The sequence below is a fragment of the Tinamus guttatus genome, unplaced genomic scaffold (genome assembly GCF_059628265.1).
Source record: "Tinamus guttatus ecotype Peru unplaced genomic scaffold, ASM5962826v1 Tinamus_guttatus_pri_ptg000295l, whole genome shotgun sequence".
Classification (NCBI taxonomy): domain Eukaryota; kingdom Metazoa; phylum Chordata; class Aves; order Tinamiformes; family Tinamidae; genus Tinamus; species Tinamus guttatus.
The window spans coordinates 308,788-330,905 of NW_028288829.1; the positions used below are offsets into that span (position 1 = coordinate 308,788).

At 43.2% G+C, this 22,118-nt stretch overlaps 1 protein-coding gene across 1 annotated transcript in view; it reads right to left on the reverse strand.

Moving 5' to 3' along the window:
- Window positions 1-14,988: 14,988 nt before the first annotated feature.
- PGM5 (phosphoglucomutase 5) overlaps window positions 14,989-22,118 on the reverse strand; it is a 64,942-nt gene continuing 57,812 nt past the window's right edge. Inside the window, exon 11 of the mRNA XM_088527912.1 lies at window positions 14,989-15,372. Coding sequence (XP_088384038.1) covers window positions 15,283-15,372 — 90 coding nt within the window. The 3' untranslated portion in view covers window positions 14,989-15,282. The remainder of the gene's footprint in view (window positions 15,373-22,118) is intronic.

A 22,118-nucleotide genomic window follows, 5' to 3' on the forward strand; every position in this document is an offset into this window, starting at 1 on the left:
ATTCGGGTTTGGTTGCAAAAAATAATCAGGTACTTGCAAAGGCCAAGTGAAGTGATGAAATTGTTCCCCTCCAGCCCTCACAGGGAATGAAGGTAGACTTGCAGTATGGGAACTTGGATTTCCTATTAATGTGTTACTTTATCAGCCTGAAGGCATCCAGGTGAACTACAATGTTGTTTTAGTCTAGAGTCCTTGCTTTCCAACAGTGGAAAAGGTTTAAACTTCTCAAATGTGCTAACTTCTCAGCAATCATTAATATGAGCTGTGGTATCAGCACTGATTAGCTTTTATTGCAAGAGTCCAAAAGTTGATGGCCCTCTCACACAGCAAACTGATATGAGCCCTAACATACAGAAAAGACTATGATTTCCATATGTGTATGGTATTTGAAGTTACTAAACCAGCTTTTTTTTTTTTTTTTTGAAATCTTTGTTCCTAACATTTTTTTAGAGGTGAGGAAGAGGCATTGCCCAACCATAAATCATCTATATCCTGTTTTTATTATTATTTTATTTTTGAAAGCAGCTATGAGTAAGCAGGAAACAAGCATAGAATAAGTCACTTTAGGACTGAGAAGTGGGATTTCTGTGTAGTACATAGATCTTTTGCAGGAAAAGGTATCTTGCATTGAGACACGTCAGGCTACATATGTGCTCTCAGATGGCAAATTCCCTTTCAGCTTGGTTCCAGAAACACTGAAGACTGAGTTCTTTGAAGATAAACATAGCAAGCCTCATGTTTTGTAATTGTATCTGTAGCAATGTCAGTCTGGGCTCTTTGTGGGGAAAAGATAAAAGCAAGCTAATGCTTCGGCTCAGTTCCAGTTCCATATCTTCTCTGGCTGGGAGCCCATCAGATCCATGTGAACACCTTGGGAAATTTTAAGTACCATCAGCAAATGACACACAATGTAAGGGCAACTGCTGATCACCATTTAACTGGACTTTCACCTATCTTACAGGACTTGTGAAGTTAAGCAACACATAGAAACACATAGAAATCTTTCTGCAGCTGTAGCAGTAGTAAATTGATAAGCACAGGGGTAAAAAAAAATATCAACAGTTCTGCAATTTTAATCCAGAAGAAACCAGCACCAAGTAGAATATGCAAAACCCTTCTTTTGCTTTTCTGGAGTGTTGCAGCAGAATTCCCTGTTAAATATGGACTTCAAAGATGAAATCTCTTCTTTGCAGAAAAGGAAATGGACATTCCCTCTCATTATTCTAGAACACTGAAGGTATTTTAAAAATATTTTTAGAGGTAGCTAAAATACATAATCTGTGTTATTTACATAGAGGTAAAATATAAATATTAGATACATATGTATAAACATATATATATACAATTTATAACATATATAATCAAAGGTTAAAAAAATTAATAGCTTAATTTGAAAGCATCTATAGAACTTTTGCTTTGAAGGAGCTTGTGCACGGTCTGAAAACTGGTTCCTCCAGGAAAGGCAGTTTATGGGCTGTAATACAAGGCTATTTGCACAGCACAGATTTGAAGCCCTTTTTAAAGAGTTTTCTGAAATCTCAGGCTTTTTGCCCAGGGACACTTGGTAACCCAGCACCAGAGAAGAGACTGCGATGATCAGTGTTGCATGTCAGTGTTCACTGTTACTGGTCAAGGAAACGTACTTTGATTTTCAGAGGCTGGACTATCACAAATTCCTCATCCAGGAATTTTCCCTCTGCAGAGGAGTAGCTGAACTCAATGAAGATTAGAAAAATGGTAGGAAAAAGTTTTGCACAATTAATAAGGTTAAGTGCAGTAACCCCCAGCTGTGGCCTTAAGCTCCTCCTCACATCACCTAGTGTTTGTTAGCTGCTCTCTATATTGTACTTTGTACTGGTGATATGCACTGGACAAAAATAATGGGGAAAAATCAGACTTACACACCAGAGGCTTATGCTGATAGGGAAAGTAAATACTAGTTACACTGAGAGGTCATGCACTGGTTTTCCAGAACATATATTCATGTCTAGAAGTAGGGAGTTCAGAAGAACTGACCTGGTTGTGTAACATTGCATATTTGCACATCTGGTACTAACCAGCTACCAGCATAACTTGCTGCAGAAGTTGTTAGCACTGGTGCTGTGGTTTACTGATTTACTCCAGGTTTTCACCAGGCTTGCTCATCTGCCAAACATTGCTCAGAGTGAGGATGAACATTATTGCAGGCCAAACAGGTCACCAGCAAGGGCATAAACAAGCCCAAATGTCACCCTACTAATGCCCCTGGCAGTTCTGCAAAGGCCTCTTGAAATCTCTCAGAAAACACTGCTCTGAAATCAATAACCTCTTGGCATGACATCAGATAACTTGGGAGAGCGCTTGCGCTGGCCTGCAGAAAAGCCAAAGCGTTTTGAACATGAGCATGAACAGCCATAACACAATCATCACCTTCATTCCAGCTGCCCACGCTCAGCTCCAAGCAGATCTGCTGTATTTTCCTTCCAGTGAACAAGATAGCATTAATTTTATTTTTCAGATGAGTATTTTATATAATTGCGCTTTAACTCCCAAGTGTTTTTGCAGTTAACAGCAACATGGCAACAAGGTGACATGCAGCAAGCTAGCAGCACAGTCCCTGCCTTCCTGCTGGTCTTAGTCTGAACCCACACAGGAAAAACACATTTTCCCCAGAGTATCACTTGGTCTAGATAAAGCCCCAGAGATGGATTATCCCTGGAGATCTGAGTGAAAATTCAATATAACCACAGCCCTTTCTTACACATCTCGTTTCTGGAGCTTTTCAATAGCTTCATTCACCGTTTCTTCCTTGAAACGGTTGCATTTCTTGTGCTCAATTACTCCTCTCTTCCTCTTCACAGGGAAACACTGTTGTCTCTTGCCCCTCCATGGCCTGCAGAGCAGTACATTTATCTTCAGCTGCGCCAACATGATGTGCAAAAGATGTGAAAAAGGGGCAGCAATGCCACAGAAAGAGCATTTAGAGCTTTCTGAGTGGGTTTATTTTCCACATCCATCTTCAATTTAGGATAATGCTGCTTCCCAAACACATTCCCTTATCCCACGTTTCCTTGATCACAAACTGGGACAAGATACCCCAGGTATCCACATTCATGTGTTCTTGCTCCTATAACATCCCTCAGCGAAGCTCAGGAATTTGCACGGCATCTTCCTGCCTTCTTGGAGAAATCAAAGCTCAATGAAAAAATATTTTTTGCTAGTTTTCTGCCCTGCTTTTTGGTGTCCCATCAAAATAATTTTATTACAAGCACACACAAAAGAAAAACCCCACGAGGAACAGGAAAACACAGCACAAACAAGCAAGGAGAGAAGTAGAGGAAATGCCATCTCTTCTATCCACGCCTCCTGCCTGCCTGCTTTTCACTGCTGGAACACAAGCAAGTTCAACAAATATTCACATTTACTGTGGAGCTCCCACTCCCCTCATATCCACTTTAATCCACTTTAAGTGGATTAAAATAAAATAATAATTTCTTTGCAAGTTTAATGGCCTGCTAGGAGGCAGCACTTCCCTCTCACCTTTAGACATGTGAATTCTGGAACAATTATTTCATTGTAACACAAAAATCAGAAATTGAAGTCAAGACACAATTCTAAAAGTTAGAGACTTGGGTACAAAGGAAATCGTTTCCTGCCAAGTTATCAAGTCAGTTGTTCCGATGGCGGACTGAAGTATTTCGGGTGCACGCTTTGGTAAGTTAGTGTATGCAGAAAAGTCTAGCTGAAACCTGCATGTAGAGTGGCTCTTTATTCCCCTCTAGTGGCTGGATTACAAAACCACCTCTGAGTCCAGATGCAAACAGGATTTTCTGTTCTCCTCTTGGACGTGAGAAGCCGGCGCAGGCCAAGCCTCGTACCTGGTGGGTTAGAAGCACAAACCAGAGGGCAGCTGGGCTAGTTTACAAGCCCCTGAGCAGTGCAGAGCTCTCACAAGCAGGGCCTGGCACTCCATTACGGTGGTCCTCTATCAGTTACTGCTTGCCTGCTTGTATTCTTAGGTATCCACTTTAAATGGAAGACAAAAGAGAATAAAAAATAAGAGAAAAGAAAAAAAGAACCACAGAGCAGCAAGGACTACATTCTGTGACCAACTTTGCCCTGTCCGTTTGCATCATTTCTCTGGCGTCACTGAGTGACATAAATGAACAAGAATGACATGCACATATTATTATATCTGAAATGCAGAGCCATTCCGTAGACTCTAAGCCTGTTTATAGGCTGAAGCAGGTTTAAATTTTAATAGCTTTGAATTTCCATATCCAAACTATACCAAGAAAAACACTGAACAACATGCCCCATGAAAACACCTGGCTTTATGTGACTACTAGGGAGAGAGTTGTCTTCTACCTTCCTTCTTCGAAGCCTGGAAAGCAAATCATGCACGTGTCCATGCAGCCTGATCCCCATCCTGACGAAACAGAGATGGCTGCATCTGACCTTCCCATGCTTCCCATGACACCAGTGTGTCCAAGAGCAGGAAAGAAAGCGGAATTTGCACTTGTGAGTTGGCCATTACTAGGTAGGAAAGCAAGGCTCACAGCCACTGGTGCAGGATCTGAGCACACTGCAGCTGATTTTTTCCCCCACTCTCCTGTAACTTAAAAACCAGCTAAAAAACAAGCAGTCATTCACTATTGAAGAGTTTGCCTTTTTTAAAAATGGAATTCTGTGAAACAGCTCACTGAATATGGGCCCTCTGGAAATGAGGTTATATTAACCAAATGAGGAAATGAGTTGTATTAACCAAGTACTTTACCACAGTAGAGTGAAAGCGGCCTCTTCAGGTGCCAAGACATTTCACCCAGGCTACAATAATTTTTTGCATCTGTTATTGTAGGTTGGCAGCAGATGCCTGGTGTCACTGATTTGGACCTCAGCATACATTTGATTCCTTGCTTTGCAGCTCATTCAGCAATCTACACGCAAGGATAAAATGGAGCCAGGACTCTCAGCTGGTAACTGTGTTCACGACAGTTAAAGACACTGATCCCTTCCAGCAAATGGTTAAGAGCTGCAAAAGGTAGATACTAGCAGGAGCACAGTTATTCCAAGTGTAAATTTCTTTGGGAACAGGATTTGTAAAGGAGAACACACGGTCATCCAGCCTAGCTCCTTGATCCTGAGCAAGTATGGAGTAGACCTAGTCAATCACCAGAAGTGTCTGGAGAACACTGGCTCCATAAACTCCTTTGTTCTCCTTGGCCAAGAGGAGATGCTGGAGCAAGGAAAAAGGAGGAATGAGGCCTTCATTGAGGTTGTCAGTGCTGCTCTCCTCCCAAAAAAGCTCCCTGGGATCCAGATTTCCTGGCCTGAGGCCCTTGGTCTGCCATGCTGCTCTCAGGGGAGATCCCCAGCGGGGCCCAGGAGCCCCCAGGACGCAGGTTCACCAGCCCCAGGGGGACCCATCCCGCTGCTCCGGGGCAGCGCGTCAGGATCCCGAGGCACCAGCAGGGAGCTCCAAAGGGCCCTGAGCGGAGGCGGCACCTCGGCCTCGTCCTCGTCCTGGTGGCAACGTTCCCCGCTGCATCCCGTGAAGGATGGGGATTCTCCTTGGCCCTGCTCTTCTGGTTCTTCCGTCCAGGACCAGTGAGTGAACTCTATAAATCTCATAAGTGCACAAGGTTTGTATCTGCCCAAGAAGAAGCGTCTTCATACAAACTCCCCTGGGGGTGTAGACTGAGGAAAATGTTGCTGGGGATGTGCATGCACTAACATCTAATCCCTTTTAAAAATCTACTTACTAGGTTTTAATGGACTATTTTAATAGCTGTTACATTTTTCTTTTTCTCTTCCTAACTGTGGAATTTCCTAAATGTGGAATATAAGGATATAGTCCTTATAAACAGTCCTTGTCTATATAGACAGTCTGTATAGATGGTCATTCCTGTACAATATCCATTTGCCTGCATCTTCTGAACCTGCCAAGAGCATATGGGCACTGTTCGCCTTTACTCATCAATTTCTCCTGTCTCTTAAATCATTGTCCCTTGGACCACTTCAAGCTTCCTCATTTTCCAAGTGAGGACCCTGTAACCGTTTTGCATTTTGTGTGTGGTGTGTGTGATCTTCATCTCTCTTGTTTGCTTTGGCAGGCTGGTTTTGCTGTAAGAACAGCCTATCATCACCTGCATCTTGACAAACTTGACCCAACAAATGGCCTTCTGAAGGCCCCAGAATAACCCATTTGATTAAACTCACAGACAAGTAAATCTTATCAAACAAAAACATATGAGAAACCATGCATTGTAGTCAAAAAATACAGGTATTTGTCATTTCTGACAGCAGATACACTCTTTAAAATAATTGCTAAATGGGATTTTGTAACTAGGATCATTTGTTGTTTTTATAAAAAACACATTAGGGAGTAATTCCTCTGCCTAAAGAAGGGCTTTTGCACCTTTATCATGGTGACTTAAGAACAGCTATAATTTTTGAAAGTTACACCTAAAACAGCTAAGTTCTGCTGTTTGATTGTGGGGCTCCGCTGGTCTCCTCGACTGACGTCAAATCAGAAAGGTTTCAGGAGGTTCAAGTTAAACACGTTATAATATTAAACTGCATTTGCAAGTGGAAAGGAACTCCGGTTTTAACATTAACCCTTCCAGCATAGCCAAAAGGCTACTTGTGAGCGTTTCACGTTTGCAAGGGCAAGAGCCATCAGCAAGTGACCTACAGGGCACTTCTCACCTGTTTCCTAAAAAAATGGCCAAGCCTGTTTGTTAAAGAGAAAAATGAATATTATGCTCCCAAAACTGGTTACCATAAACGCAGGTATGATACAGGGTGGAGACTACATCTGCAAAGCTAAAATTATTCCCCATGACCTGAAGTGCAAACTTGCAGCAAAAATTAGAAATACTGAGGAGAAGCAAGGTAAAACTGCACTGAGTTACATAGGACATTGCACAATATCCACCGAGTCAACTCCTGTAGATAACTGATCTCAAACCAGCATGACAGAAGAGAAAAAAAGAAAAAAAAAGTTTTAAATTATGATTTTTCACACAATTAAAATTTGTGCATTACAGATTAGAACAGAATAGAAGGTTCTGAAATTTCTGCTAAAAATCACCCCTTTTCAGTACATGTGACCCATGATATGAGTACAGTATTATCTTATACAATATTGTATACTGCACCACTACTTCTGTTACAACTCATATATTTGCTTCAAGTTTCTTTTTTTTAGTATTTTTATTTTACTTATTTAAATTATCCTTTTCCCTTTTCAATTTTATCGTTTATATTTTATGTTTTTTTTCCTTTAATGCATAAAAACATTTTACAGTTTGCGTTTCACAACTCCCATCGGAACGGGCGTGATTCCACAAATTTCCTTTCCAATAGCATAACCCCTGGACCTGGCTTGCACGGAAGCCGCCTCGCAGATCTAAACAGGACACAGGGCAAGCGAGGGCCTTTTTTAAGCGAAATGCAACCTGCAGAACGACCAGAGCAGGCAGACAGCCCTGCCGAATACCCGCTGGTTTCTCTCCCAAGGAGAAGCCCTTTTTGTGCATCTGCACGGCCGCCTCCTGACCTTGGTGCTCGGCCAGGCCTGCACTGCAACCTTTCCACTGCGTTAACTGTTCCCTCTTCTCGCCTGACCCTCATTAGGAGCAGCTTTCATCCTGTTTTCTTCCGCGTAGGAAGGACGCCTCCTCGTTCGGGGCAGCCCAGGGCTCTGCCCTCCTGTTAAACGCTGGGGCTGCACAACAGGAAAGGAGCAAAAAGGCCAAGAACAGCATTAAAGGAAGTCCAAAGTAACTGAAAAATCAGAAAAAATAATGGAAGCGTGCTAATTAAAATGTATTACGAGGCTATTGCAACCTCTCATCCTCCTTTGCTTCTTCTTTACATAGACATTCTGTAGAACAGAGTAATTTAAAACCAGCTACGGTTTTTCAGGAGTGAAAAAAAAACCCTGGCTATGGGTATAACTTGCTGAAGAGGGGAAAAGGTTTGCAAATGTGACATGAGGGGCATCATAGAAAGAAGACTGCCCAGAAAAGTCTTTATCGCTTTGGCAGTGCGTTATTTCAATCATCAGCCTTGCAATTTCTTGATCTCTATTCATGACTGTTTCTTAATGGGAAAGTATCCAAATTTTCAGCATGTTTCACATGGCAGGAATGTAACTTGCTGTCCAGCTTTTCCCATAGCAATTAACTTAGGATATCCTATGTCCAGCTTGATACGATAACCTCACATTCAGGCTATAGGGCAAAAAGTGCACGCCGATAAGTACAGATCAATGGAAAAGTCAAGTACAAGGTGTTTTCATCAAAACAGGCTTTTCAGCGAACTCTATGTGGTACCAGACGTACAAGTCCTGCAGACCATGATTGGAATTGCAGTAACTACCTCAGCTTTGGATGGAGGTCACGGGGAGCTCAGCGTTTCCAAGTCCCTGTGCCAACAGTCCCAATCACTTAAATATCCAAAACAAAACAAGACCCCAGCAACCCACAAGTAGGAAGGTAATTTTTGTAAAGTAAAAAGCAAAGGTTTATCAAACATATTTTCTTTACCCTGTGTGCCTGCTTGCACCCTGACACAACAGAGCTAGCCAAGCCTTTTGCTCCAGACTTGGATTTTTAGCAGTCAATTCTGTTATATTTGCCCCAACAGGGATCTCTTCTCTGAAAGGAGGGTGCACGGGAAGAGCAGTAGTGATGCTCTCCAGATGAGCAGCCCTGTTCTTGCCACCAAAGCTTTAAGGTTGAAGTGATTTTATTAGGAATATTTATTAGGAATATACTTAGGCCCCAGGACATGAGTTTTTTAATAGGTATTTAATTAACAGGTACAGTGGCAAATGGCCCAGCCCCTTTTTTGTAGCTAATGTGAATTTGGACTCCATCATTCTAATTTCACTGAAAATTAGGCCTTCGAGAGACAAAAACCACTTAAATTAGATGATTGCACTTATTTTTTTCGCTTTGATTCACCTTTGGTTCAGCCCTCTAAACACCCATTCAAAATACAACTCAAGTTCCTGCAAATTGCTTTAAGGCGACCATGAAGTGAAGGCCAGACATTTATTACCCACGCCAGAAAACCGACACGATACCAAGAGCAATAATTCAAAGTTATTGCTTGGCACAAAGTACCGTATTCTGAAGATGGTTCAAGCAGATTATAAATTAATCCTACGAGAGATTATGAGTATCCCAAAGAGTTAATGAGTATCTTCTAACTGACGGCTTCCAAAGGCCGGTTGGTCCTGCAGTGCATAAAGCACTGGCACGAGAGCGTGAGGAGCAGAGCTGAGGCTGCAAACAGCGGGATAAACACAGGGGCTGGACGCTGGGGAAGATGCCCAGCGCGGGTGTCCTTTCCTTGCTCCGCGTCCTCGTGCTCCTGCTGAGCTTCTCCGCCATTTGCCAGGGCGCGTTCTGCATGTCCGCGAGCGCCGCGCTCTGCCGGTGCGGGGACGAGCGGCTGGCGCTTCGCTGCCTGCTGCCCCTGGGCTTCCTGCTCCTCGTGCTGGGCATCTTCTGGAACACCCTCCACGAAGCCCTCAAGCTCAGGGGCTTCGGGGAGCTGCGTGCGAGCGCCGTGGGCAGGTACGTGTTGCCCTATGGGCACCGGGAGAAGAACGCAGCGCCGCGATGACAAACAACCTGCAGGCACCTTGTCCGAGCTGCACAGGGAGGAACATTGCCCAAAATCGTGTTTACAAGGGTGGTCTGTGCAACATGTGCAGAGGGACCAGGTGGGGATCCTGCAGGAGCATCACTGGTCACATCGTGCTGGGCCGGGCACAGATCCGCAGCCGTGGGAGGTATCTTGTGCTGTTTATTTTTGCCACATTGCTCCGTGATGCACAAGGCCTGCAATGAGTTTCAGCTCCCTATATGGTCCCTGCTAAGCCTTTCTTTTTTTTTTTTTTCCTTGGAAATGTCCCTGCTATTTCTGATGCTTTGTTCTAGATGGTTTCTTAAGCTGATGGGCACTGGGCCGGACAAGGTTTTTAGCAGGGTCACTGGGTGCAAGTTACTTTTCCTCGGCTGTTGTAGAAACAGCGCTATAAACACTGACAAGGGATGCTCTGGGAGCTCTGCCATTGCAACGCATGGCAATTTGGGTTAGCTAACAGGGAAAGCAGTCATTATTCTAATAATAATTATTTAATCTACTTCAGGCAATAATGTCTTTTTTGGAATAAAGCTTTTCTTGGGCATTTGTTGAAATACCGCAGTGAGCCATGTATAGGTGGAAACTTGGAAAGCGGGTTTTCCCCCTTGGAATTCAGTGTTTTATTAGAACATATTGGAAAAAGCCAGTGGCCGTGATCCCAGCCATCGCACTGGGATGTAGCCGGAACCCAACACCTTCCGTTGCCCTCATCCTGCTAAGCCAGGTCTCCCCTTGCAGGCCAAGCCTCAGCAAAGAGGTGGGAAGGCAGCGGCCACAGCGCCGAACCAAGCGCTCCCCAACAGACACCATTTTGCTTCGCTTTGCTTTGCCTTGAGAGTGTTTTATTTGGATTCACAGGCCCGACTGCTGCCCCCCATCCTACGCGGACAGCATAGACCCGGAGAAGCAGAACTTCCCACTGCCGGTGGCCTCCCCACCAGGAGACACAGCAGGCCCTGCGCTCCCTCCTCCTCCTCCTCCGTACGCCGAAGGCAGCAGCGGGGCCATTGGAGAGCGCCAAGGTCGGGAGCAGCCGCCGCCACACGTCAGAGCAGGGCCCCTAGGGCTGACCGGGCCCCTAGGGCTGACCAGGCCCTAAGGACGCACGAAGCCGGCCTGGAAGCCCCGGGCGGGTGAAGCCCCCGGCCTGTGAGGCGGGCAGGGGCGCAGGAACGCGGCGCCCGTGCTCCCCGGGGCCGCACTCGGAGCCGAACGGCCTCGGAAACGCGCCGGCCACGGCGGCTCGTGAGGGCCTGCGGGAAAAGGCGCTCGGCGCGTTGAAACTCAGCGCGGTTCTCAGGCCAAACCTGCGGAACGGCACCGTGATGCCGTCGTGGCACCCGCAGGGGACGGTGCTTGGTACAAACTCTGCCTTTGCTGTCCAGAGCTCCAGCAGTGCCAGGAAATACTGAGAGAAGAGGAGTATTTTTGTATCATGAGTTTTTGAAGCTGTTCGTTTTATCATGACCATTTAACATGTATTTTACTGTTATATTCACTAATAAATTTTGTATTTAAGACAAATGCCTTGTGCTTGTTTATGATTCAGGGTAAGCGCACTCAAAAATTGCAGTGTCAAACACAGTTGCTAAATGCTAACACAACCACCCTGGTTTGCACCCAACCTCTCAAAGGGAACTAGTTGCAGCAGGAAAAACCTTCTCTGCATCACTCCTCTGAGCTACCTTTAACCAACTTCAGCATTAAGGTTTTATTTATATTAGAAATGCAAGCCGGGGTGGTGGTAGAAAGAGTGGCTAAGACCAGGGATGAGACCGTCGAATCATTTTTTCCATCCAAACATTTGCATCCTCTATGGAAAGGATGTAAACCTTCAGGTGATACAAAAAAAAAAAAAAAAGAAAAGCAGGATAAAACAACTTAGAGTAACCACAGGGAAAGGAAGATAATAAAAACATAGATGATAAAAAGAGGGGGAGAAGCACATTAAAAAGAAAACAGTGCACACAAAAGAAAGAATCTCTGAAATAAGGAGTAAAACTAGCAAAATTATGTCGATGTGTTACCTCCCAGCACTTCTGTACCTGCAGCCACAAGTGCCCTGCTCCAGGGCTGTGGGCTCTGCACAGGGATCCGTCACATCAGGCAAGGCTGATGAGCCAGAAAAACAGCGGAATCCTGGTGGGAATCAATCCCTTCTGTCTGTGGGTGTCTACATTTTCCTCCACGTAACCTTCAATGTGAGCCCACGTGAGTGGGAAGCAATCAATCAGGGCTGCAGGCAGCTCAGAGAGCTGGAGCTGCTGCAGCTTTCCAGCGATCCCATGTTCTTGTTGGTGATTTAGTGGCTTTCAGCACGGAAGCAGCGTTCTGCATATTCATCTTTTTCATGCTGGATCATATGTGTGATCAGGACATGGAAAGACACTTCCTGCTCCCAAGTGTCCCACCAACACAGACCTGAACTCATAGCTGTCCTTCATGCCAGGCGCAGGATGGCTCCTTTCATCCAAAAGTGTTTTTTTTTTTTTTTTTTCCTTTAAACTAGATTAACTATTTGGTGATGAGCTTAATGGAAAACGGTGTGGGCGATTAGCTCAGAAACATCAACAGTTGTAAAGCGGGGAAAGCTTTTAGATGGTTTGTATTGCTCATACCTCCTAGCATAAATTCATATTTGGCATGAATAGCCATTGAGAGCTTTAGGTTAAAATGAATTTTCTTTTTCCTCAGGGACCTGAACAAATCAAAACAAGGCTCCAGAACAGATCAGGTACTTTTAGGTCAGTGTTGTTACCCTCCAAATTGTTCTCAGACTCAGTGTACTTCTCATCCCGATACGAGCTTTCATACAGAAGGACATTCTGCCCAAAGGAAGTGTCAGTAATATTTATTTAGCTGTGTTGGCAGGTGAATTTGCTGGTATTTTATATTTTAGCTCAAGCCACATGAGGCTGAAGAGCTGAAATGAGAAGTGTCTGTGATGAAGAGCTCATCTTCATGCCCCACATGAGACTGCTCCAAACAAACAGTTTGTTGCTTGCAGTCGGCTCAGCATAACTTCGCTCTTGCACTGTTTTCAAGTAATTTGGTGTCAGACATTGCACTTTTGTGAACTGTTGTGGAAAGCTAAGTCAGAACACCCTTTCACATCGCCCCCAGTTTGGGTTCATTTTCCCCAGATCCACCCAGTGTTTATTTTGAATGATGAAGGCAGTTACTACATCACACAGCCAACAAATGGGAATATAAAAATTACGCACAGTTAAACGCGGTAACTTGTTTGATTTTCTTTAGCAGTGCACAGTATCAGACCTTTAACTACGCCTCCTTCTTACTTGCACGTCCTTGTTCTCTTTTTTCTAGCTCTCAAATCCATTGCGGGTGGTATCACACCAGCGTTCCTCCATCTGCTCCTCATTATCATCTCTCTTCAGCTGAATATAGCAATTTATCCCCCACATTCCTACCCTCTCCACCATTTACTGCATTTTTCTTTGATCCTGAGACCCATTCAAGCCCCACTTTGGTCAATTCCCTGCTAAAGCTCCTTGATATCGGTATCACTATCACTCTTGTTGGTCTCTCGAAACTCATCTTTGTCCTTTTTTCTCCCTCTGCCTTCTCCCCATCCCACGTGCTGGGAATATGTCTTGGTACCACCGGACCCAGAACACCTCAGTTTGGTAAAACTGAAGGACTGTAACCGCGTGTGTAATCACAGCTCACGGCATGGGAACCTTGCAGCTCCCTATTCCTAACCTCGCAGTAGCTACAAAAGAGTCCGGGTCTCGGTCACAGCTCCTAGTATTAATAACAGTGCTTGAAATGTTCTGTTTTGAGAAGCCTTGAGTCTGTGTGTAAGCTGACCATGTTACTCTTTCCACTCACATCGTGAATGCCCAAGTACTGAATTCTTGTGTTAGTAACAAGAGCATCTCAGTGCCCCCAGCACGTTCAATGAGGTTATGGTCACTGTCCTCCCCGAACGCAGCACCAGAAACAGGGACCTGCTGGTGAAAACCCTGATTAACTCTAGTTCTGATCTGTTCTCCGTGAGTCTTCCCATTGCATCTGGAAAGGTACTTCAGACCTTGACAAAGAAAACATGCTGGGAATAGGAAGTCTCACATGTCCAAATCATGTGAGAACACAGAGGCCTTCTCTAAAGAACTATATACAAAAAGCACTGAAACCTTGAACAATCTTTTGGCATATAGGAACACTTACTGGTAAAGCAGAACACCTTGTGAAAACATCGCTCTCATCCATTTAGAGTCAATCGATCGAGTAGATAATGTAATTGTATTAAAGGCAGTTTTATTAGGATGCTTAAAAGTGCAGTGTCTCTCATCAGCAATCATGTATTAATTAATACAGCAATACAGCATTCCACTTTATTATTATGTAGTAAATGTCATAGCATTTTTTGACAGAAGTGTTGAAAGAAATGAAAACAATTATTTCCTTCACTGCAACATTATCTAAATTGCACTAAGAAGTCAACAACTGCAATGAATTGAAACACACTGCAAAGAGGCCAGTTGCAAAAAGCCACCTTGACAAATGATAAAACAAGTGACCACACTGTTCCCAAGGAAGCCAAACCGTCAAACAAGTCACATGCATATAGTGTTTGTGTTCTTGTTTAGAGCAAAATACTGTAGCAAGAACTGCAGAAAAACACTGGTGTCCATGCCCCTCCGTGTCCTTCTCAGGTTTATGTTGGGCCACCTCTTCTCACTTTGCACTTCCCAACTTTTTGTTCCATTATTCACTATTACAAAGAATCTAAGAGAAGCTGAGTCCAGCTAGCAAATAATTCATTAGTGTTAATTTTCATTCTGCCTTCGCTATACACTCATTTGTGGTAAGTGGGACTGAGTATTCCAAAGATTTTAAGGAAACTTCCACGCTGCTTTATGAAACTCCGTTATGACAAACCAGCGTGGTTGCCTCTTGAGCACAGTAAGCAGCAACACGATCTGCTGACATGATGGATATTGCAAGAGACGGCCGAGGTCTCACACCCAACACATGGCCAGAAGGACACGTTCGGCTTCTACCGCCTCTCTTTGGAGGAGAAGAAGCGCCCAGACCAGGGAAACCTGAAGGCCCGAGTGACACGGACACGGTCTCACAGCGGGGGTGAATGGAAAGGAGGGAAGCGGGACGAGCCGTGTCTCTGGGAGGCGAGCAGGGCTTGGGAAACGCTCTTGCAAAGCCTCGTGCTCCGCGCGCGCCTCTGTAAACCAGCGAGGAGGTGGCGAGAATCCCCATGAAAATCCACCACAAGGGCTTGCAGCGCAACCCCCCGCCTCTCCCCCGACCTGGGAATCCCCACACGTTTATCAGCAGCGCGCGGAAAGGAGCAGGCCGCCCTTCCCGCCGCGCTGCCGACAGCACTTGAGAGTCAAGGCCTTTTTTCCTTTGGTTATTTCGTTATCTGAAAGAAAGTTTTTGCAGGTCTAACGCGGAAGTCAATGCACTACTGTCTCTGGAGACCAATGCAGCTGAATATGCTCAAAACTATATTGAATTGTTCTTCCCACCCTCCCTATATCCCCAAGAAAAGTTTTAAAAATCATACAAGGCACAAACAGCTAACGAGTTTCAGCAAGGTCCTGTCTCTTCCTTGCTGTTCCCCTTTTGGCCCTGGTTTAATGATCCTTTGTGCCTTCAGGTGATGACGGTGGGTCCCTTTCGCCCCGTCCTCTCGTGGATCTGAGATATTTTCAGTGCAATGGCTATAAGAGGACTCAGCACAGCCTAAAAGAGAAGAGATATAACCCATGACATAAGGAAGAAAAACTGACAAACACCTTACATATATAAATCCCCCTTCTTAACTGTAGAATTGGAAAATAATAATAGTAAATTATTAAATAAGAATAATAAGCCTCCCACTGTTACCTTGTGTGTGTTCAATTACCCAAGATAAAAAGCAAGCATTAGGTAGAGCACATATCTAGCAAAGTGTTACACTGAGTATAATCTAAACTGGTAAAGATTGTGATCCTGCAGCAACTTGACAGAAGTTGTGAAGATCTTGTGAAATCTGCTTATTTCCGTTCAGATGGGTGCAAGTCCTGGGGATGGGATCTTCTTCCCATGCAAGATTAATCTGTGGAGCTCGGAGTCAGAAGGTTTTGTGACAAGTATCTTAGCAGGAACCGCAAAAATGTGCTTGAGCACCTGAAATGGTATTAGATGGGGTAAAACCCACGCTCTCAACCTTCAGGCTACGAACCTTTATTGAGGGACCCATATACATGAAACACTGTCTAGGCAGGTGGATGTGCACGACAGCTTTGGTAGTACCACATGAAGACTGAGTACAGTATTGTTTTCCAAGTGGCAAAAAAAAAAATTATCTGAATTGATTATATGGTACATAAACTGGCAGAGCTGGGATTTGTGTGGAAATGTTTTTTTTTTTCAGAGAATCATTTGAGTGATTCAAATGCTTTGACTATTGAACTACCAAGATGAATTTCCAATTTTCAAATTTTTTTCACCTTTCTCAAATAAATTACATTCTGCCTTTCTGTCAGGTTACATAAAATACAGCAAAAGCAGTAATTCTGAAAACATTAACTTTGCAGAGGTATCGTTGTATCTCAGTATAGCCACTACTTTGCATCGGCTTGAGCACTTACTTAATGACTGGCTGAAGTTTCTGGTCTGTCTGTGCTTACCAGGGCAGGGAGCAGCAAACTAGCTGCAAGGGGGGCAAGGAAACACCACCGCTTTGTTGGGGACGCGTCGGTGGTGTCCAACGAGATCACGACCCAGCTCAGCGGTGAATGCTTGGACTTGCTGATACTCCAAAAGCTCCATATTTGTAGATATCTGTCTACTGAATAAGCGCTGAAGCAGAACGCAAGTCTATTAAAAGTCAAGCTGCTTAGTGGAGATTAATATGCGAAGCATATGAGCATTTTTGGGCAAATCATGAAGAAGTAGATTACAAAATGGGCCAGTTTATAAGGTCTGGATCGTATCATTCCTTTCCTCCAACATCATGGATTAAGAAGAACTGAAAAAGAGCATCTCAACCCCCTCTGGAATTTTCTTCTCTGTTCAATTTAAAAAAGTAGGAATACTTAACAAGCAAACTCACTGAATGGCCTTTACTTGACACTGCTTTCTTAAGCAACACAAGCACTTTAAAGCTAAAACAATCAAACACACAAAACCCTGCTCGATGCTTTGAACAAGAAACAAAATCAAATTAGCCAGTTTTATGCCACAACTGCTTAGGTATTTTAGAGGCTTTTCTTCTCCAAATATCATTAAAAATACTGTTGTCTCATTTTTGTGCTTCTTACAGTCACAGCTGAACACACAGAGAGTCCTATCTTTAGTTATGTCCCATCACACTTCATTTTAATTATATTTCTCATCTGGCAGATGTTAAAAAAATAAATCCAAATCCCTTCCTCCCAAAACAGACACACTCTCTTCTTCTCTTTGAAGGATACAGCAGTAAGAGTAGAGCAAAATAACAAGGAATCTCTTCAATCAGTGGCCTATATTTGCTGCTTGGTGATCATAACTGCTGATTATTTGCTGATCATTTATACTTTATGGTTCTAGAAAGACTTCTGGATCCTAAAGAGATCTTCAGTTTAAAGTATTTTTCAAATGCTTTTTTTCTACTTAGGAAATTGTTTGGCTTTACTAACAGCATTTTGACTTTAAAATGTCTATTGCGATCACTCTGTATATTAGTAATATTTTTAACCTTTGGAAATGATTTGGGAGGTATAGCATGTTATTCTTTAGCTAATATTTGGTCAGTATTCCTCAGGACAGGATTCAAAGCATTTTAATGAAAAATTGGATAACTGCAACTATCTTCTACAGTTCCCCAATTTTTTTTTCTGTCTTCTGTGTACCTAGTTCTGAATTTTGCACACAGCAACCTGCCAATGTACGTCATTACAGGCTTGTCTCCTCCTAAAGTTGTATGTATGTGCATTGCTACTTGTAAAGTATTGAACACTACCCCATTTGCTCGTTGCCTTCTGGGATCACAGAGAAAGATAATGCAGAGATATCCAACCTGGCCAGCAATTAAGAGAATATTATCCTGGGAGCAAGGATCCAGCTCAACTCTTTTGGCTGTTATAAAGGTTTTATGGCTCCTGATGATCAGGGAGACTCTTCAGACTCATTATTTCAGAGGGACGTGCAAGCCTGGCTGGAGATGTCTAAGCAATGCTGGCACAGTTGAACTTATTCAGTGGAATTCATCGTCCTGGAACAATGCTTAATGCCTCTAAATTAAGGGGAGATAAACAAGTGGCTTCCTACAGCATGAAGTCCTCCTGGAAGGGCTACGGTTTAACATCTGGACCTCTGTCAAGGCAGTAAATCTGCCAAGTGCTTTTCACATTTGCATCTCCCCTTTTTAAATACTGCCATCAAACCCCAAACTTTATCTCTTCAGCTGTTCTTCTACCAAATTTACTATAAATTAAAGATGATTTATAGCAGTTTTTGCAGTTGAATAAGGTAGCACCGAGAGTAATTGTGTTTGCAGAGTGCTTTGAAGTTACCAAGAAATGTTGCTTCTAGGTCATGTTGTTGTTGTATAAATTATGGTAAGCCTTGAAGTTTCAGGCATGGGCTAGAAATTCCATTCTCTCCTAATACTTAAATTCACTCTCAGTCCTGCTTTTCTTTAACCTTTAAGTGTTATACAGAAGGCTGCTTAGAGGCCAGCGGATCTGAGACAACTCTAAATCCAGCAAGAAGGGACACAAAGGAATTGAGAAACAACCATCTTCCTTCTCACCTCTCCATGCCCTCCCACCTTTCTCTCCTTTTTTCCTGCAACTGTTTATAGCTGCTATTATGTTTTCTCAATACGGGCAGCAAGATTAGTATCATATGAACCAGGGGATAAAAAAAAGACAGGGAGGGATCCCTTAAGCACATCCCTGTGGCCTTAACTATCATAAGCAACCTTGGAGGTCATGCACTTTAAAAGTCAAACCAGCACTTCCAGTGCTATGCTCCTATGACAGAAGACACAAGGAATGGTCCAAAACAGCTGGAAAGTGAGACCAGCATTGTCACCACACAGGACTATGCTTGCTGCCTGGCACCAGGCCCATGTCTCCATCAGGGCTTATGTTGTGAGGGCTAAATACGCAGCCCAGCATGTCTACGTAGTGCACGGATGACTGTGGGATCTTGAATTCCAGAAAGAGAAGTCACTGGTAAGGTCTGCATCAGTCCTTGAGGATCTGGGCAATGTGGATAACCTGGCTACGTGCAGAACAAACTTACCTGGTCTCTTAACACCACAGCACTGGGCTTCACCTCAGCGAAGAGACACAGTCGGTGCCTGGGCAAGGGGAACCGATGTCCCTGCGCTCCTGCACGGTCTGCCCACCAGCTCATAAAAAGAAAAACCACTAGCAAGGGTCAGCTGCTCTGGCCTTTGCAGCTGCTCTATAGAGAGGAACGTGTGTATCAGTGGTGAGAAGGTGAAAAGGGCAGGAGGAAAATACATACTGAGCAGCGCTTGTAGTAATCTGACCTTGTTACAGGTCATGGTGGGTTTCGTCGTCGTTGTTTTCAGTATGTCCATAGAGCTCAGATTGAAGATTACGTTTAATGAATTTATTTGATTCACGAATTCCGTTCACACAATTTACTTTCCTAACATAGTAGGAGAACAAACTATTCTATTTTTCTATTTTCAACTGGTTTAAAGTCATTTGTTGTGTGGCGTTGTGCAGAATCACAAGCCAAGTTATTTGAATAGCGAGTCACATGAGAGTGATCAAACAGATAACAGATCAAACAGAAAGCCCCATATCCCACTTCTCCTCAAAGAAAACCTTCTGAATTGTAATGCAAACTTCCTAAGAACTCTTTGAACCATACCACATGCTTTAAGAGTCAGCCATAACCATGCTAAAAGACTCCATACTTCAGAAGGAGTAAGGAAGAGCAGCAAACTGCACTTGTGCTTAAGGATTATAAATGTAACTTATAGGAAGATTTAATTTTATCCCTTTTACTTCACATTCAGCAAAACAGATTTCTGCTTTATTGATTCCAGTTCCCTGGTCTTGGAAGAAATTGCATCATAAACAATCACTTCACAGGAACAAATTAAAATACAAAATACAACCAATACTGGTTCTCCACCTCAGAACCAGTTTGTTTTTCCCTCTGCTACTTGCCATTGAAATAACATTTTGGAAACTTCAGTCCTTTTGGTGATTAGGATACATTTTACCCTATAGATTTTTGTTGTTGTTGTTTAAGTAGAGTTCCTTTTAGGACAAAAACACAAACAAACAAAAGAAAAACAACCCTTGCTGCAGAATCTATGTTTGGCTGCTGTAAATCCAATTACTCTGTAGTTATCTAGTATCTAGGTCAATTTTGTCTTTTGGAAAAGTAATTTACAACGCTTGTGATCCACTGTGTCTCATCCTCGGACCATTTCATTGCTACTGCAATTCAAGTAATGAATAATCAGATACTGTAAACAGAGCTGGTGACTGATTAGTCCCTATTCAGAACAGTTTAATTTATTCACTGCAGTGTTTAATGGCGCTAACTCTGCAAAAGTAGCACAATGATGTTCTTAAGTGTTGTCTCTAGCACTGAAACAATTCAAAATAATTCTGCATAATCAGTCATTTATTTTTTGGTCTTTGTATTCAAAACGTCCTGCTCAAATCTTATCCAAGTTCAACAGTATCCCCAGGTAGGGACCAGTTAGGCACAGGACAAGGAGATACTGGACATCAGTTGGGATCTGTATCTTAGGAGCAATACAATGAAGCTCTATATTAACCTAAAGGTCAATAAATGCTAATTCTGGGACTTCACACCATTCCATTAATGTCTAGCTTTTCCATTTGTGTTAAAGTTAGCACAACTCAGTAACATTTAGAAAAAGAAGGAAGACAGTGCATAAGGGTGCAAGGTTTCAGATAAAAGCTCACGGAAAGATAAAGAAAAAAAAATTGCTGAAATCGCTATTTAGTTGCCTATTTGATTGGTAAAAACTAGAGAAGTTGTCTCTTTCCTAAAATCTTATAAGTTAGCTAGAAAGCAGCATTTTTAGCAATACACAGAAACCACTCATGAAAGGCATCAACAGTTTGTGTTTCCCTGTTCATCCCTTAACCTTCTAAGACTCCGATCCTAAGAAAGGCTTGAACATTGTGTTGAAGACTTTATTTTAGCCTGCTCAGGACTAGATTGCACTCACACTTCCTATGACTTTGGACTTCCAATCACTGGCACATTTCATTACTGTCATTTATTGCCTCATCTTTTACGTTGTTGGTGGAGCAATTAGCTTTGCTTAATATAACCTAGATGGAAAGTAGTACTAATTTTAGTACTATCAATCATACAGATTTTGCAGGCAGTTACTTAGCTATTTCTTATTAATATTGTTTACCAACCAGCCCATTTTATTTGGCTTACATATAAATTGGAACAAAAGGCTCTCCAATCTTCTCTCCACCTCTGGTTTTCCTGTCTCTGCCTCTGTTGAGTATTTCTCAAGGAAAATAACACACGTAATGGCAACGAGGTCTGCAAATCAGCAGTTCCTCCAGGAGCTGTGCAGAGCCACACAATACTGAAGCACAGCAAAGCTTGAGGAGAGACTCACTGAGTCCTGGTCTCACTGCTCAGTAGCATCAACGGGCCCCTTCATGCTGCCCCCCTTGATATCAATGGGCCACAATTCGATGTTACAGGTTTGAGTAGCCCTGACAGTACTTTAAACTATGTCAGGGCTCTTGTTGGCTTCTGAATCGAGGTAAGGCCTCCAGCTAGCACTCTCCTAGCGCTAGTAAAATGCCCTTGCACTGGCAGTAGTCCCCATCAACATGTGTCTCATGAAGCCCCATAACGACATACTGGTGTTTTAAGACTGCCAGCATGTAGATGTTTGTAGATCTGAGATGTGTTTTGGACTCCTGTTTATCTGTGGGAGACTCACCGTCAGCAGTGAAGCTGTCAAAGAGAAACAAGCTAGGAAAGCTTGAAAACTGCCAAATAATTGGCTGATTATCTTGAAAAAGGCTTGATCTGAAAGGAAAGGAAAAAAAATCTGGATGCTGATAGTAGCACACTGAAACTAGCTAACCATGATGACTCTACAAAATGGCTCTGCAATTTCTCATGAAAATGAACACTACAAAGACAGAAAGATTTCTTGCTTGTAAGGGGCAAAATGGTGTCTCAAGGTGTTTTCTCAAGTTACTTTGGTAACACCTTGTGTTGATACTCAACACAGTAATACTGTAACTGGGCAGAAACCTGGAGTAATGCAAAGCATTTTACTTCAAAAGTCAGTGCAAATAATGAAAAAAAGCACGGGGAGAAGGTGGTTTGGAGAGCAAAAGCAACCAAATGCTCACTTACACAAGCAAGCAGAAAATAATTTTATCTATCTTCTTGGTTTATGTTACACAGAAGAAATGGAATTACTCTTGACAGGCTGCCACAGGCAGGGTGCAGCG